This window comes from Camelus dromedarius, chromosome 27, assembly GCF_036321535.1.
Source record: "Camelus dromedarius isolate mCamDro1 chromosome 27, mCamDro1.pat, whole genome shotgun sequence".
In the NCBI taxonomy this organism is placed as follows: domain Eukaryota; kingdom Metazoa; phylum Chordata; class Mammalia; order Artiodactyla; family Camelidae; genus Camelus; species Camelus dromedarius.
The window spans coordinates 7,332,493-7,350,044 of NC_087462.1; the positions used below are offsets into that span (position 1 = coordinate 7,332,493).

At 59.4% G+C, this 17,552-nt stretch overlaps 1 protein-coding gene across 1 annotated transcript in view; it reads left to right on the forward strand.

Annotated features, from left to right (window-relative positions):
* Positions 1–5,381: 5,381 nt before the first annotated feature.
* NFIX (nuclear factor I X) overlaps positions 5,382–17,552 on the forward strand; it is a gene marked incomplete at its 3' end in the record, with an annotated part of 79,907 nt that continues 67,736 nt past the window's right edge. Inside the window, 1 exon segment of the mRNA XM_064479891.1 lies at positions 5,382–5,494. Within this exon segment, the coding sequence (XP_064335961.1) occupies positions 5,468–5,494 (27 nt within the window).

Genomic DNA, 17,552 nt, shown 5'->3' on the forward strand with positions numbered 1-17,552 from the left:
ACCCCCCTGATACCCACACCCTGGTCGGCTGGGCGGCAGCGGCATACAGAGGCCTCATTCAAGAGCCAGGGCCAGGTTTCCAGGGCGGGTGGGGCGGGTCTCCAGCCGGCTGCAAATGAAACGTTTCCCCCGGCTCCTTCCCTTGCTTCAGATGAGCGCTGGCCACAGGAAGCCCTGCCGCCTGCCTGTCCTCGGCCCCAGCCCAGCTGTGCTGCTGGGGCACGTGTGAGTGTGTCTGTGGGACCTTGTGTGCAGCTACAGGCTGGCCTGAGCGTCTCCACTTATGATTTGGGGATGCTTGTGTCTATCTCTGGGTGTCAGTGTGACAAAATGTGTGTGATCATTTGTGACCATAGATGATCGATCTTGTGTCTGTGTGTCCTTGTGTGTCTGTGTGTGAGGGAGATGTATATATCTTTGTGTGTGCCACATCTGGATAATTTGAGAGCATCTGCGTACATGACCCAGAGGGTCTGTGAGGTTTTGTGTACTTATGTGACTTTGTGTGGTCTTGTGTGTATCTATGTAACTGGGCTCAGTGTGTAATTTTGGGAGTCCGTGTAAATGTGTCTGGGTGTGTCTTTGTGAGTCAGTGTATATCTGAGTCTCTATGCGGGTCTATGTGATGGTGAGGGTCTTCATGTGTGACTGTTATTGGTGTCACTCTGGGTGGCTCTGGTGAGGTCTGTGTGGGATTCTCTGTGTGGCTGTGTGTGTGTGTTTGTGTGGCTGTGTACTAAGGGTGTATGACAGCATCCCTGGGTGATCCCGGTCTGTGTGTGATAATGGCATTGTATATGAGCCCCCAGAGGAGGAGGAGGGTCTGTATCTTTGTGTGTCTGAGTAAGCCTGTGTGTGTCTTTGTGACTCTGTGCCTGTGCCTATAGAGGTCTGATTTGTGTGCGATGTGGACACAGGTGCCCAGCCAGGTGTGCCTTGGGAATCTGTAACTCCTCAGTCATCACTAGGGGTTCCTCATCCAGGGCGGGGGTGCAGGGAGCACAAGGCTGGGATCCCAGGCCTGGGCACAAGTCGTGTCCTCCAGGCTGGGCAGGAGAGGCATAAGGCCCTCTTGGGGAGTGGGGATCCCCAGTCCTGCCAAGAGGGCCTAAAGCAACCTTCCCCAGCCTGGGCAGCACCCACAGCTTGCCTCTTTCCTTACCCTGTGTGCCAGAAGTTCATCCTCCTCTCCCACCCAAGAAGACTGCCCAGCTGCCCTGAAGCCCAGCAATGCCTGGTGGCAATACCTTCAGTGGCCCAGGACAGGGCTGCCAGAGCCCAGATGTTTCAGCACCACCACCCCCCGCCCCCAGCTTCCTGGCCAGGTGGTACCATGGGCCTGGTGCCCACTCCTCCCTCCTCCTCCTCCCCCCACACACCTGCATTGTAAGAACACACCTGCTGCCAGCCGCAGCCAGGTGGGCAGCCCCAGCAGGGAGGAATGTGGGGGATTCCAGCTGTGGCATCCCAGCTGTGCCCAGCCCCCTGGCAGCACCCTCCTCCCCTGTGATTTCTCTAAGAGCAGGTGTGTCCTAAGACCTGGGCTCTGGAGGGGAGGATGGGGGATGGAGGGGCATGGGTGTCCTCCTGAGCAGCCCCTCAGCCTCTCTGTAAAACTCCTCCCAGCTGGCAGCTGTGGAGGGGGGAGCAGAGTGGATGTGTGGATGTGTGTGTATGTGCGCATGCATGTGCACATGGGGGCTGTTGTGGGTATGAGGGTGGTCTGAGCTTGTGGAGAGAATTCTGAGTGCGGATATGTACATGAACATAGGGACAAGTGTTTTGTTTGTGGGAATATGGATGGAGGTCTTGTGTGAGTGTATAAGGAAGAGAGCAGAGTGTGTGCCTGTGCACACAGGGAGGGTGTTGTGTGAATGCAAGGCTGGGTGTTGTGTGTATGTATGGATGTGTGTGTGTGTGTGTGTGTGTGTATGAATGGGATGTGTGTGTGAAATGGGTACAGGATGCTGGTTCTAGCAGAGGCCAGGTGTGGGGCCAGATGCAAGACTAGGAGGAGGGTGAGGGAGTGGGCAGACCAGGTATATCTGGTGGCTGGTGGACAGGGCTGGGAGGCCAGGCGGGCAGGTGGGGAGAGGACTGGCCAAAGCTGGCCCTGCTTCTGAGGGGTGTGCCCCTTCATGGCCATTTGCAGAGGGGCAAGGAGGGCCCTAGCTCTTGAGATCTCCCCAAGCCCCCAGCTACACTGAAGATCCCAGACACACCAAAGCTTTCCACCATTTCTTCCCCCTCCCCAAACCTTTCCCACTGCTGCCCCTCCAGTCCTCCACGGGCCCACACTGCTCCAGTGTCCCCTTCACCCAGGCCCCATAACTCCCAGATCTATCCTCTGCTCCTTCCCTTGGCATCCAAGCCCCACCTTGGCCCCCTCCTGGGCCCACATATCCCCAGCTCCTACTCCCAGACATTCCAGCCTCTCTTGAGCCTCCTTAAAGGCCCCCAGACCCATCCCTTCCCCCCAACTTCCTGCTCCCCTCCCCTCCGTCTTCCCACCCGGTAACATAGCCCCCAAATCCCTTTCCTGCCCCTCCCTTCAGCCCTTCACAGCCCCCAGTCCCCTCCTGCATCCCCTCCTCGGTCCCCCACATAGCCCCGCCCCTTCCCCTCGGCACCCCCTCAATCCCTCTCCCGCGCCCCTCCCTCCCTCACGCCCTCCTCCTGCAGCGGTGGCGGCAGCGTGGAGGCAGCAGCGGCGGCCCTGAAACTTTAAACGGTGTTAAAAGTTTCTGTTTACGAGAAGCCCTTGAATTTTTAAGGACGTATCGATTCCCTCTGCCACGGCCTTGCATCGGCAGCGGCTGTGGTGCAAGGGGGGAGGTCGGGTCAGATCTTTGGGATCCCAAGGACAGAGCGCCCCCAAGTACTTAAGCAATGACAGATACATCCTCAGGCGCACAGAGACCCTCCCTCCCTGACACACGCACACACACCTGGTCACACACACCAACACAGCCTGATGCACGCAGACCCACATCTCTGAAAAGACACAGAGCCCCCTCCCCCGTCCCTGACACATACAGGCACCTGTGTACACACACTTGGGTACATCCAGGTCCTCCTCGCTGCTGCAGACCCACGGGGACCCCACAGAAAAAAACACATTCCTAGTGACACCTATTAACACTTTCTGCCACAGAGACCCTGATTACAGACAGAGCCCTTGGCATACTCACCCACTTGGTCACACACACTCTGGGACACAGACAGCGACCCACATCTCTGCCAAACGTACACAAGCTGGTCACATACCCTGATGCTTTCTGACAGAAGGAGCCTCAGAAATGATGCACACATTGTGGTCAGCTTGAAACCCACACATTCACCCAGGCACCCTCACCTCCAGGACTTCCCATCAAAAACCAGACTCTGCCAAGTGACCTCTGCACCTGACTCCCACTAGAATGTCAGACCCCCACCCCAAGGGGGACAGGGTCTTTTGTCTTGTTCCCTACTCTGTCCCCAACACTAGGCACAGGACCTGGCAGTTGCTCACCCTCTGACTCACAGACACTCCCAGGCACACAGCCAGACCCGCATCACTGCTACACAACACTGGTCCATTCAAGGAGACTCCCGGACATACACTGACCTGCATCTCCTTCCCCCAGAGGACACCCAGACCCACCCAGACCCACCCAGGCACCCAAGAACACAACTCTGGCCACCCTGCCTCAATGATGCAATGTGACCAGAAGAACACACCCTCAGGCACATTTTCTCTCTCTCTCCCTCTCTCTCTCTCACACTCACACACACACACACACACACACACACACAGACACCTGGGCATCGACATCCTTCTAACAGACAATGCATAGCTGAGAATTGCCACAGCTTATTGGCCTGGGAGGGTGAGAAGGTGCTGGCTGCACCTGGCAGCAGGAGGGAGCTTTGTCTCAGCAGGAGCTGCCTGGGGGCTGCAAGCACTTCCCTGTCCACCCCAAGGTTCACTCAAAGGCTCCCCCTGCCCTCATGCCAGGGTCCCCAACACCAACCTTTCCTCCCATTCTTCTCTGCTCTGGAAATGGGGGATCAGGGGCCTTCAAGAGGGGATGGAGCCTCACCCGGGGATGTGCGGATGTGTACCTGAGGCCTCAATGCCCATTTTTGTCCCTGATGGTTGGACTGTGGCCTCTGCTAGATTTATGTAAGTCCATGATCAGGGCCAAATACTTGTGTATGTGGTGTGAGGGGTGCATGGGAAGGGCCTGGGTGTATCTGTGTGACACCTCTGTACATCTGGGCATCAAGTGTGTGGTGTGTGTGCCTGTTTGTTGATGTGACTGCCAGTGTCACTTTGTACCCAGACCAGTGCTTTCGCTGTGTTTGGCATGTATGTCCAGGTGTCTGATGGTGTGTTTGTGTGACAATGTGTTAATGCATTTCCACAACTGCCAAGATGTTTTGGTGCAGTTTTGTGTGTGTGTGTGTTGTGTGTGCATTTGGGTGTCTTTGTAAAGGAGTTGTGTATCTGAGGTAAGTCATGATGTGGTTGTGTGATCATGCCAGTGTCAGTGTGTCAGCATGAATCTGTACATGCCAGCATGCACTGATGTGAGCATCTTGGTGTGTATCAGTGTGTGTCCTGTATTTGGGAGTCTAAACATGGTTTGTTGTTGAAATGCACGTGTGCGGTATCAGCATGTGATGGTGGGCCCATTTGCATATCAGTATGTGTGGGTTGTCAGTTGCTTTCCTAGTCTTGGTGTGTGTGTGTGCGTGTGTGAGTGCATGTGTGGGGGTTGCGTGTCTATACTGTGTGTGCGTAGGTGTCTGCGTGTGCTTTGTTGGAACGTGGAGCGTGTGGCAATGTGTTCTGTACGTGACATGTGTGGCGGGGTCCGAGCCCCACTGCGTGTCAGCGTGTGTCTGCATTGGAACGCAGGCCAGCACGTGTCGGGGTGGCCGTGTCGGTGTGCGCCCCCGCGCGCGTGTCTGCGTGTGTGCGTGTGTGCTGTGTGTGTGAGTGAGTGCGCGCCGGCCGTCGCTCCCCCGCCCTGCCCGCCCCTCCCCGCGCCCCTCCTCCCGCCCGCGCCGCCCGCCCGCTCCCTCTCCCCGGAGTGCGCCGCTTCCAAACTTTGTCTAAACTTTCACTTTCACAGCGCGGCGGCGGCGGCGGCGGCGGCGGCGGCGGCGTTGGGCGAGGTTGACCGGCCGAGCGGCGGCGGCATGGAGTAGACGCGCGGCGGCGGCGGCGGCGGCGGACGCGAGAGGCAGCGGCGAGCGCGGCGGCGGCGGCGGCGGCGGCGGCCCCGGAGCCGGCGGGGCCGAGCCTGCGAGCGGCGAGCGCGGAGCGGCGCCGGGCCGAGCGCGGGGCCGCGGGCCGGGCGGGCGCTGCGCGGCGGAGGCCGGAGGAGCCGAGCCGGAGCCGGAGCCCGAGCGCGGCCGCCGCCTGCCGGGCCTCCCCTCGCCGCGGCCGGCCGCCGCGCTCCCGCCCGGGCGCCCAGCTATGTACTCCCCGTACTGCCTCACCCAGGTACCGGCCGCCGCCCCCGCGCGACCCGGGAGGGGAGCGGGCGCAGGAGGCCGGCCGGCGGCACGGGCGGGCGGGCGGAGGGGGCGCGCGGCGGCTTGGGGGGAGTGAGCCCGCGGGCGGCCGAGGGGTGCAAGCCGTGCAGTGGGGAGTCCGGGCACGCGTGCGGGCGCCACTGTGCGCGTGCGACCCTGGCCAACGGGGAGACTCCTGTCGGGGTCTCCGGGGGTGGCCGGCTGCGTGCGTGGCGCTGCCCCTGGAGCACAGAGCGGGAGTGCGTGTGGTGTGTGTGTGTGTGTGTGCGCGCGCGCGCGGGCGCGCGCTCGATTGGGGTGCAGCGGGCAGCGGGACTCCCGCCGACCTGTGGGCGACTGTGGCGTGCGCCCGGGCAGCGTGGCCGCTGGCAGTGTTTGCGGGGTGACAGAGTGGCAGGGGGTGGTCCCGAGGGTGCAGTGCGGGGACTGGGCCCGGCGGCGCTCTTTGGGGCGGGCGCAGCGGTTCCCGAGGGTGGCAGCGGCCGGCATGCGTGGCGGTGGCCCCTGCGTGCCGCCCGGGTGCCCCGGGCGGGCCGAGCGGCCCGGGCGTCTCCCCAAAGTCTTTGTTCAGGCCTCACATGGGAGCGGGGCTAAGAAAATGGCGGGGCTCCCAAATTTCGGTGGGGCAGGGGAGGGGAGGGAGGGACGGGCGGGCTGCCAGCTCCGGCCGCGCCTCTTCGCCGACCCTGGACGCCGCAGCCGAGCCCCCCCATCACAGCCAAAAAAAACCCCCCAAACCCACAAAGAAACTTTCTCGGCGCAAACTTTCCGGCCCCAGCGACCCCGGCTGCCGCGCCGTGGACCCAGCGGGTCTGGGGAATCCCGTCCCGCCGCCTGGAGGCGGGAGGGGCGGGAGGCTGCGGTGGACACTGCCTACCGTGCTGCGGCCACGCCGTCGGGTCAGCCACGGGCGCTGTGCCGACCTTGGCGCGCTGTGAGAGCGCGTCCCGCCTCCAGCGAAGTTTCCTGCGCAGCGCTCGCTGGGCGGCAAAGGCCTGGGGGATGCCTGCCCTGCCACCCCACCCTCCCTGGCGGTGGCCCCATGCTTTGAGAGGGCACAGAAGCTGCCTGGAGTCCCACAGAGGCCCTGGTAGCTTCCTGCTGGGCCAGCCCATGGCTGGCAACCCAGACTCCACAGAGGGAACACTTGGGGACTGCCTGGCCCTGCCTGCTAGCAGGGCCTGTGTTTGTGTGTGAGGCGTCTCTAGGCCAGGCCGGGGGTCCTAATTGTCCCCTCTGACAATCTGAGCCTTGTGACAAGCTGTGTGCCAAGTGTGCCCAGGCTGGGAGTGCGAGTCCACATGAATATGGCTGCTATGCGGGCGTGGTATGGGACAAGGGGCAAGAAAGAAGGTATGTCTGGGGTGTGTCAGTGCCCCCACCAACAAACAGAATGCCACACCATGCTCTTGGATCCACAGATGCGAGTGTGTGTGTGTGTCAATCTCGGGGTCTGCTTGTGGCCTTGTGGATCAGCTGTGAGCAGCCTGGCCTGATATGGACATGTGTGTGGCCCAAGGCGAGGGTTTTCCTGTACAAAAGCGGGTGTGAGCATGTGCTGGTAAGGTGCACATGCATGTGTATGTATCAGTGTGTGTGCAGGTGTGAGCAGTGTGGGGGACCCCCACATCTGTGCCTCTGAGTGGCTGGCCACCCTATCCTGGGACTCTGCATAATCACCCTACCCACCTAACTGGGTCTGAGCTGTGGCTGCCTTTGGGGCCATACCTGGCTGGCCTATGTGGCTGGTGTTTGGGGCCTAGTGGGATCAAGACCCCATATTTGAGCCACATGTTGCCCATCAGCTGCCAGTTTGGCTCCCTGGCCTGTCCCCCTCCTTGGCCTGGGTGAGAACTTGGCCTCCCCCCACATGTCACAGCACCCTGGGAAAGAAAAAGCCATTGGTGATACGACTAGGAAGGGGCTGGGGCAGCCTCGAGACTCAGGACGTTGGTGAGGACTTGACTCTGACACCTCAAAAGGGAGCAAGGGCCCAGTTCTGTGTTGCAGCCCTGAGTGTGCCAGGGGGTTTGGGGAGAGGAGTGGGCATGGACTCACTGGATTGCACCCCTCAGCTCTGGGCAGGCCGCTGCTGTTGGCAGGTCAGCAGGGTCTGGCCTGCCCTCATCCTGACGACCACATTTCTGGGATCTAGTCTGTTTTTATAAATCTTTCTGCTTCCATAGTTTGCTCTACCAGTCTCTGTCTTTTCCTCTGTCTCTGTCTCTGTCTCTCTCTGCCCTTTTTCCATTTCTCTCTCTGTCCTATATCTTAGACTGTCCCTAGCTTTCCCTGCCTCTGTCTCTGATTCTGATTCTGGCCCCATCTCTGCTCCCACCTCCCCCTGAGTCTCGGACTCTGTCTCTCTCTGGCCTTCGTGTCTCTCTCTCCCTCTCCCTCTTTCTTTTCTTTTTTTTTTTTCAAACCAGAATTGGCTTCGATTTTAAAGTCAATAAATGATTGAGCAGGAACGAGCTTGGAGCAGCGGGGCCCTGGCGGGGAAAGGCACTGTGGGCGAGGGGGAAGGGCGGGGGGGAAAATCTCCTTCTGGAAAAAGCATCGAAATCCAGGGCGGCTGGGCGGAGTGCTTGCTGGAGCTGCTTGAGCCCACTGCAGCCACGGGCCTGAGTCGTCGGCGGAGGGGAGAGAGGGGATGGATGGGCCCCCACTCCCAACAAACAGATGCACATCAGGATAGGGACACGCATATACACCACCACTGCCGCCAAGATGAGGATCTGAATGATGTGCCCATGCTGGTGTCCAGACACACGGCCATTGACGGATGAACCTTTGGACACAGGAAACGATGGATCTGTGTTCTCTCCCCACCAACACACACACAAACACATCCTTACCCCTTGAGATGGGACTTGTGTATCAATGTAATCTCACGGAGAGGGAGCGTTACCTCCTGGATACACTTGGGTACAGGCTGACTCGAGTGTGTGTTCATCCCCACACTTGCTCACACAGACTCAGGGACATACACATTTACACAAGACACAATGCTGTTGGCTCACCTGGGTGTGTACACAGACATGCATGCACCCTAAGACTTGCACACTCGCCGACACTCCCTGCCACACGGCCACAGAAGCAGCGGAATGTTCATGCACCCTTGTTTCCATGCAGCCATGCACATACTCCTTCCAGGGGGAGGAGGAGGTGCTGGGGGGCCTCAAGACCCCCCAGCTCTCCTCCTGGGTCTCTGTGGCCACCCCTCTGTCCTTGTGAAGCTGCTGCTCCCTGTTTCTGGCACCAGCATGGGCCCCCGTTTTTACGGCAAATTTTTCCTCTAGCTTGGGCCCTGCCTGCTTCATGCCCACTGCTGGGGTGTGAGGTGTGTGTGGGCATGAACTAGGACAGAGTAGGTCATGCTTGGGGCTAGGTTGAGCTTGGCCAGGCCGATCTCAGAGCCAAAGGTTCTGCTGGATTAATGCAGGCGGGCAGGGGTCTCCCCTTTCTCTGGGGGCTGGAGCCTTGGTCCTGGCCCAGCCAAGACTCTCTTGTGTGCCCTCAAGGGCTCCCAGATGAAGCTGTGGGAGCAGGGGTTGAGTGTTAAGACTTTGCAAGTAAGACAGCACAGAGTTTGAGCTCCAGCCCTGCATCTTCTCGTCCTGTGGCCCGAAGCACAGGATTTTCCTGGTCTGTAAAATGGGCAATGATAGCAGCCACATCTCATGCTGTGATTAGGCTTAGTGCCATGCCTGGTATGTAGTGTGTACTCAAGAAAAAGGAATGACGTGCCATTTTGGAAGGCAGGGTCAAGCACCTCCCAACCACAGAAATCCAGATGGACTGCCTGGAGGAGGAAGCAAGAGAAGAGTTTGAAAGGAGGGAGGCCAGCTTATGACCCAGCTCTTTTCCCTTAGGTGGGGTCCTGTAGGCCAAGCAGGGGGTGGCAGGGGTTCAAGGCAGGGAGAGATGAAGGTAGTAGGGCAGGGGGCTAGGAGTAGAGCCAAGGCCTGGGCTGCCCCATGGGGACCAGATGCCCTCTGACTGCCCTGGTCCTTTCCCTGACCTTAACCAGGCCCACTTTGAGGCCAGGCTCTGAGGCCTTGTCCTGAACGTGCAGAAGCGTGTGTGCACATAAGTGCCCAAATTCAAGTGGGGCAAAGAGCCTGGAGATCTCAGTGGGTCCTGATGGTGACTTTAGGGACATCTGCATGGCTGGCTCCAGAATCATTTCTGCACCTATATCAGGGCGTTGTCACCTGGGCCCACCATGGGGACAGGATGCATGTGTGGGACCTACGTGGGCACTTGGCAGGGTCAAGTGGGTGCTGTGGGTATGTGCAGGGGTGGGCATGCTGCTGTAGCTGCCGGCAAAATCCTCCCGGTGGTCCGTGTCTGACCAGTGGCTTCCATTGCCAACCCACTGGAAGCCGGCCTTTTTTGTTTGCTTGGTCCCTGTCCTCTGCTCTTGAAGCACAAGTTTGGGGGTCCTACACTTCCCTCCAGCTGGACGGACAAGGCAGCGGAGGCCCGGACACCCATACTTCTCTCCAACACAGAGCTGCAGATGGGGCTCCTGTCCCCACTAGCTGGCGTAGGGGAAAGGAGGAGATGTCTTCACTTTCCTGCCCCCGAAACCCTGGATGTGGAGGTGAAGGTGCCAGGGGGGCGTCTGTGAGCAGCAACCCAGGTTCTCCTGGATCCGCCTGTTCATCGGCATGGCGAGCCTTAGAGCCACCATTTTCCCGAGGATGGCTGTGTGGCTGTGCGTTTCTCTGTGGGTCCTTTTCCCAGTATCCCTGTGTCTCTGATTGTATGTCACTGGATGCTGCCTGGTGTCCCTGAGGGTCATCTCAAGCTCCATCTCCGTGTATTGAGGTGACAGTGGGATTAGGGTGTGTGTCACCATATGTGTCGGGGTGCCTGGTGTGGTCTTTGTGTCATGGTGCTGCTGTGGTGTGTCACTGCAAGTCCTCATATCCTCTGGGTGTCTGACCATCACGGCAAGGGGTGTATCGGTGTGCCTTATGTGCGTGTCGGCCTGTCCGTGTTGACCTGTGTTGGCATATGTGTCAATGTGTGTGCCTACAGTATTGCCCCCATGGATTGTGTCCTAGGCTTGTCTCTGTGGCCATCAGTGTATGTCTTGTCACATGGGCCCCTCTTCCTGGCCTCCCTTGGCCTCTCGGCACCTTGTGAAGTGCCCACTATGGCAGCCAGGCTAGTGACTAGGAGCAGGCCGGCCTCTCCGTGGCTTCCCCCTGAGGTCGGGCGGCCGTGGTGGCCCTGCTGTGGGCCCCACCCGTGCCCCTGGCCCGGCATGGACAGAAGCCCGTTGTGTGGCGAGGTGCGGGTGTGTGTTTAGGCGGCCCACAGGCCTCCCTCTGTCTGCCCAGCGCACATTGATCTTGGCTTCTGCCTGTGTCCGTCCCGGCCTGGCCAGCTGGGGTGTCCGGCTGTCTCTATGGGCCTGAGCCCACCGCCCCCACCGCCCCCACAGCCAGGCCTGTCCTGGGTCCCACACCCCTGAGCGGCCCGCTGTCCCTCTGAGGCTCTGAGAGCACGGATTTGGAAACTGAGGCCCCCTCCCTGCTTTCCCCCGCCCCCCTCTCTTTCCTCCCTCTCTCTTCCCCTCCTCCCGCTCCCTCTCTCCCTCTCTCTCTCCTCCTGCCAAACGCATCTTGGCTCCGTCTGAATATCTCTCCTCCTCGATTTTTGGCTCCAGCTCTGGGCGCGTTCACTAAAAGAAGGGCTAGCTCCCCCCTTCCCCACCCCCCTTCCTTGCTGCCTCCCCCCTCCAGAGGAGCCCCTCTGAGGGCGGGAGTGGCCTCGTGCAGAGACCTGGGCCCCTGAGTAGGCTTGGCCAAGGGGGCACAGGCCTGGTGGGCAAGGGGGCTGGGTGGACTGGGCCTGGCAGCCTGAGGGGGCAGTGGCCGGGGTGATTGCTGCCTGGCTGGGCGGGCGGGCGGGTGGGGAGGGGTCGGGGGCACGGAGCTGGGGTGTCTGGCTTCTGGTGGGGCTGGCAGGCCTCTGTGAGGCGCAGCTGTGCCCAGAACTCCGAGCTGCGTTTGCCATCACTACCGATGTGGCTGCGCCAGCCGGGGAGGGGGAGGCGGGTGGCGGGCACTGCGGCGCTCCGTAGCCAATCAGAAGCCTGGGTTGCACTGGGGAGCTCTCCCCCCACTGGGGCCCACCCTGAGGGGAGCCGGAGGTGGTGGCCAGCAGCAGGCAGGGGGCAGTGCCACCACCACTGCTGAGGACCCTGCCCCCTTGGTTGAAAGCTCAGTGCCAGTCTTCCTGGCATAGATCGGGCAAGGGCGGGGGTCTGTCCCCACCTGAATCTGCAGGAGCCAGGCTGGAGGAAGGGGCAGCTCAGAGGCGAACCCCACCCCCTTGGCCTCAGGAAGCGGCTTTCATTCTGGGCAGCCAGAGTTTGGAGGTGGGGGCCGAATCAGCCAGGAGGGTCTGTCCAAATACCAGCTTCGGTCGAATCATCTCAGGGGTTTATTCCAGGTCCATCTCACACGAAGTCACACACTCTCACTGGCACACACAGGCACAAAGAATCACACTGTCACACAGGCGCGGCACACCCTGGCACAGCACACCTCCCTAAATCAGGAGCACACAGACACAGGCGTCCCCACACAAAGAGGCTCGCCTTCACACAGAGACACCCAGAGATGCCCACCATGCTGAACACCACGATTTGGGCTGCACACACAGGGACACTCACGTGGGTGCAGACCCTTGGGCGCACATCATCACACAATCACACACCATGAGACACACAGCACAGATACATGCACTGCCACCACCAAACACATAGGAGTGACCGGCCCCACGGACACTCAGCAAGGAGCACATGGCACACACATGCAGTGACACTGTCAGACACATGGTGATACACACACACTGGGCAATGTCTGGAAAGACTTGGTTGTCGCACTTGGAGGGGGTTTGCCACTAGCACCTGGGGGGTGGAAGCCACGGGTGCTGCCCAAAACCCTACAGTCCACAGGACCACCCCCTCCACAAATGATGATCCAGCCCCTGGTATCAACGTGCTGAAGTGGAGAAACTCAGCCCTAGTATATTGTCAGGCACAAACAGTAACACACACAGGGGCCCGGCTAACCCCTGACATCCACTATGTGCGCGTGCACACACACACACTTACACAGCCGGACAAGAGTCTGCCTGACACAATGTCTCACACTGTCTTGCTCACCAGGACCCAGATGTTGTCCTAAATGCAGTCTCCCACATATACACACACAAGCCCAGGTACAAATGGTGTGTCAGGTACACAGTCCGGTGTTGCTCCAGCACACGAGGCCGAGGGTCACACCCACGTAGGCATTCGCACCTGGGCCACACCTGCTTGAAAATGGCACCTGAAAAGCAAGACCTGCCTTCAGGCATCTCCCCTCTACATGCCAGCCATGCTGGCTGTCTTTGAACAGCAGATCCAACCACCCCAACCTCTCCTGATGGAGTTTGGAGCTCTGAATTGCTGTGCTGGTTTGTAGAAGCCTGAGGGATACTCCTGGGAAGCCCCATGTCCACCGCTGCCCAGGACACCCCAGCCTTCTGGGCCCAGCAGCTGAGGGTCCCGCTCTCAGAGTCTGGCTTCTGGCAGCCGTGAAGGCTGGTCCAGCGTGGAGGTGAGGCTGACTTCTGAGACTCTTGTCCTCCGTGGGGCTGTCTCATTAATCCTCTGGCCATAGACTCCTCATTTCTGACTCTGGAGAAAGAGAGAAGAAAGATGGCTGGTGGAATCGTACAGGGAGAAAGCCTTTCGTAGGATAACTACCGAATGAGCGTTTGTCCTAAAAATCATAGTAATGGCTAAAGAGTGCTGTGCATTTGCTGTGTCTCAACCTGTGCTAAGTGCCTTCCCAGTTTGTCTCCCTGAATCCTTCCATGTAGGCGGGTGTGGCAAGGGTTAGCTGTGCCCTCGTGTGTGTTACTGTGTGTGTCCGACAGTATGTTAGGGCAGGGTTTCTCCACTTTGGTGCTGTTGGTATTTGGGACATGTGGACATTATTAGGAGAGTGGGGCCTCTGAGCCAACTTCTTGGGTTTGAATCCTGGCTCTGCTACTCACTAGCTGTGTGACCTTGGGCAAGTTGCTCAACTTCTCTGGGCCTCAGTTTCCTCCCAGCAGGTTGTGGTAAGGATCAGAGGAGTCGGTTTACCAATAATACTTTAGAACAGTGCTGGATGTGAAGTAAGTGCTTAATTTTATAGACGAAAAACTGAGACTCAGAGAAGAGGTACCTGGTCAGGGCCAAAGGCTAGAACGTAGTAGAGCCTGAACCTCTTCTCTGATTGCCACCATCCTAAATCCTACTGATGGGATGAAATTGCAGCTTATTCTCTGGCCTTTACCAAATTTCAGAGTGGGCCCATGCCCCTATTTGAAGCATGTCCCAGCTGTTGGCCCTTGAACCCTCCTTACTCCTCTGACCTTCGGATCCTCTTCTGTCTAGTGCTCAGAATGAGAGTGGACGGTCATCTCACCTCCTCTGCACACCCACCAGCCAAGCTTACCCTCACCTTCCTGGCAGGGCCCAGCGCCCTCTCCCATACCTTTCTGGGCACCTAGCTGGAGCCCACATGCTGGGGGTGCAGCCAGGGGCCTGTGCATTCCTTCCACAAATATTTACTAAGCACCTCCTGGGTGCCAGGCCCTGTTCTAGGCCCTGGGGCCTCGGCAAGGAACAAAATCAGTGGAGGTGCCAGCCTCGGTGGGAGGGTAGACAGTGAACCCGATAAACAAGGGAGTGTCCAGTACTTGAGACGGTGATAGGTGCTATGGGGAAAGAGAACAGGTCAGGCCCTCGGAAGTGCCGAGCAGCTGTGGTTTTAGCAGAGGTGGTCTGGGAGGCCCCGTGGCTCAAAGTTGACTTTCAACTTCAGCATTGCTCTGCCACACTCAAGTGCAGCCTCCTGGGCCCTTTTCCCTCTCAGAGGGGCAGTGCGGAGGTCAGGAGTATGTGACTTAGCACGGTTGCCCCCACCATCTGCCCCGAATGAACAGCCTGTTGTTGCTGTGGTCCGAGGTCACCCGTAATCTGTACTTGTGGATACACTGCATGCTGCCCGCATGAGACATGGGGACAAGATGGCCGGGGCCTCTCCTGTACAGAAACTGGGCCTCGATGGGCACCGGGTGTTCTCAACCTTGCTGCTGTGAGCTGGGGGGGTGGGGCGGGGGCAGCTGGTGGCCCGGAGTGGCACTTCCACCTGGGTCCCTCGATTTAGCTCCCTTGGGGCGGGTCCAGTTTATTTTTACCCTAGCCCGTCACCCTGGCAGTGCCAGGCTGCGCCATCTTTGTAGGGTCTTGGGGACCTGCCCACGGCTTGAGGGGGCCTGGCTTTGTCTGCTGGACCCCCAACTCTCCCTAGACCCCCATCTCCCTCCACCCCTAAAGCTCCAGGTGTGAGGGCTCTGGGCCTGGGCTGGTGGGGTCGGCACTGCCGGCTGGCAACCACCGTGCCCAGCCTGGTGGCATTTGGTTTGGCGCCCTGCCTGCCCGCCACCCCCACCCCATGCCCGGGCAGAGCCGAGCGGCTGCTGCTGCCAGTCTCCATTTCGGAGCTTGGGGTGGGGGTGGGGGAACACTGGGCGCCTCCTGTTCCCCTGCCCATCCCATGCCACCTGGGGCTTGTCCCCCATGCCGACTCCTTGGAAGGGCCCAGGCTGCTTTTCCCGTTGCCCCTTTGCATCCCGGAGCTCAGCGAGGATGCCCGCCTGGCTTCCATCTTCCCTGCTCACTTCCTCCCTCTCTCGCCTGCTTGCCTGTAATGGCTCACCATTTTTGGCATCTCCTCCCCCTCCCCCTCCCATAGGCGCCAACCTCACTTCCAAACCTTCCATTGCTGGCTCTCTGGCCTCGGCTGCCTGGGGCTGGGACCCTGGAAGAGAGAGTTTGGGGGGCCGAGCATATGGGCATGAGGGGGGCTTTCTGGGTGCCTGTATGTGTGTGTCTGGAGGAGGAGACATGCTCCAAGCCAGCTCATGCAACCAGCCTTGAGGTTGGCAGAGCTGGGCTGCAGAAAGGGGGTGGCAAAGAAGTGTAGACCCTCCCATTTCTGACCGGCCTCCAGGCCTGGAGTCAACCTCTGGCCATTGGGAGACCAAGCAGGCATTTCTGTCCAAGCCTAGGGTCTGGACTGGGAAAAGCAAGACTTCATTTGTAGGATTCTTCAATCCCTCCTCCCCCAATTCCTCCCCCAACCCAGGACCTCAAGAATCCTGTTCCTCTTCCCAGGAGCTGGGGGCGGTGGGGATGGACCAAGCCCCACATTGGGCACTTGTGCCCCCAGAGGGGCAAGGGACTTCGGAGGAACCGGTTTACTGCCCCCCCAGCCCGCTGCCCGCCTCTCTCGGCACTAAACAAAGTTTGCTAAGTAACTTCAAATGTTATTTGAGGACGGCCTGGCCTCAGCCCAAGGCGGCCCTGTGGAAACTTGTTTTTCGCTGCCGAGGCTGCAAGTATCAAAGACACACTTTCGGGGGGGGGGGGGTGGTGGGGGGTGTTTCGATGCTTCTCCCCTCTCTGTGGCAGGGGCTGGCCCTGAACGGACACACAGACACACAGAGGCCCACACTGGTGGAGGGACACATGCATCCTGCTGGGGCTTGCAACACTAGACGCATGACAGCCGTGGGCCATAGCACTCACCATAACACAACACACATACTGACACAGCAAGCAGGGAGGGTGGGGTTTCAAGGGTGCTGCCCCCAGCCCACAGGCCCCGGGGTTTTTCCAGCTGCTGAGGTTTTTCCGCACTAGGGAAGTGCACGGCCAGGAAGCCTGGAGTCCTGTGTTCTCAGGTCTCCTGGGCCTGAGTGGGTGATCAAATGGGTCCCCTCCCCTCTCTCAGCCTCAGTTTTCCCCAAACATAGAGGGACGCGCTGGGCCCCGGGGGCGTAAGATGCAGAATCCTGCACTGATTAGAAGAAGGCCTGCATTGGGAATCATTGGAATCGTTGAAGTGAGGAGTGAGTCGCTAAAAGCAGGGTCTGAGCACAGCGTCCGGGGTACAAGCAGTGCTCATTCATAAGTGTCAGCTGGCATTTCTGCAAACCTGATGGGTGTCCACCCTGACAGAAGGCCCCAACCTCAAGCAACTCTAGGTTCTTCAGGTCCTAGGGAAGACTGTTTTCTCACCTTCTCTCGCCATTTTTCTCCTGGCTTTTCTTGATCTTTCCCTAAATCCCTCCTTCTCTTGGTCTCCACCAGCCCTGCCCAGGCCTGGAGCTCCGGGAAATTGTGGGAAACTGGCTTGGAGTGTGTGTCCCTCACTGAAGCCAGCCAGGCCCGGGGTCCTCCATGCCCTGAGATTCCTGATGACCCTCCTGGGGATTCCACAGACTCAGGCAAGAAGCTGGGGGGTGGACATCTGAGCTGACACAGCATGGGAGGGTAGGGTGGTTCATAGGGTCCCTCTGAACTGTCACTCCCTAAGCTCTGTAAGCACGTGGGATCTCATTGGACAATGGAAAGACCAAGGCCTGAGGGACTGGACTGCCCTCCCTAGCAAGAGTCCCCCCATCTTACTGTCAGCCAGACTCTCATTGAGGTAGGTTTGTGGGGGTCCCCTGGTCCCAGCCCCACAGACCGCTTCATTCTCCACTCACAGTCGGTACCCGCAACACCCCGCCACCCGCAGTCTGTCGCGCAGTGACAGCCTGTCACAGGCACCGCCGCACACCGGCACAATCTGTCGTCCACGCACAGTCTCACACACAACCTGTCACACACACGCACACACACACAGCGGCACAGTCACACACACAGCCAGCCTCACGCGATCACACCAAGCGTCACAGCTTGTCACAGCCATAGACTCCTCACAATAAAAATAACAGCTACCAACTCCAGAGCAATTATGCCTGGGCAGCGGGTGGGCGGGTGCACGTGACCTCCTGTAACCCTCCCAACATGAAGCAGGTATGAGTAACCTGCCTTACAGATGAGGAAACAGAGGCCAGAAGGTCAAGTGCCAAGGTCATGAGGCTAGAAGTGGGGTGGCATGAATGACTCAGCCAGG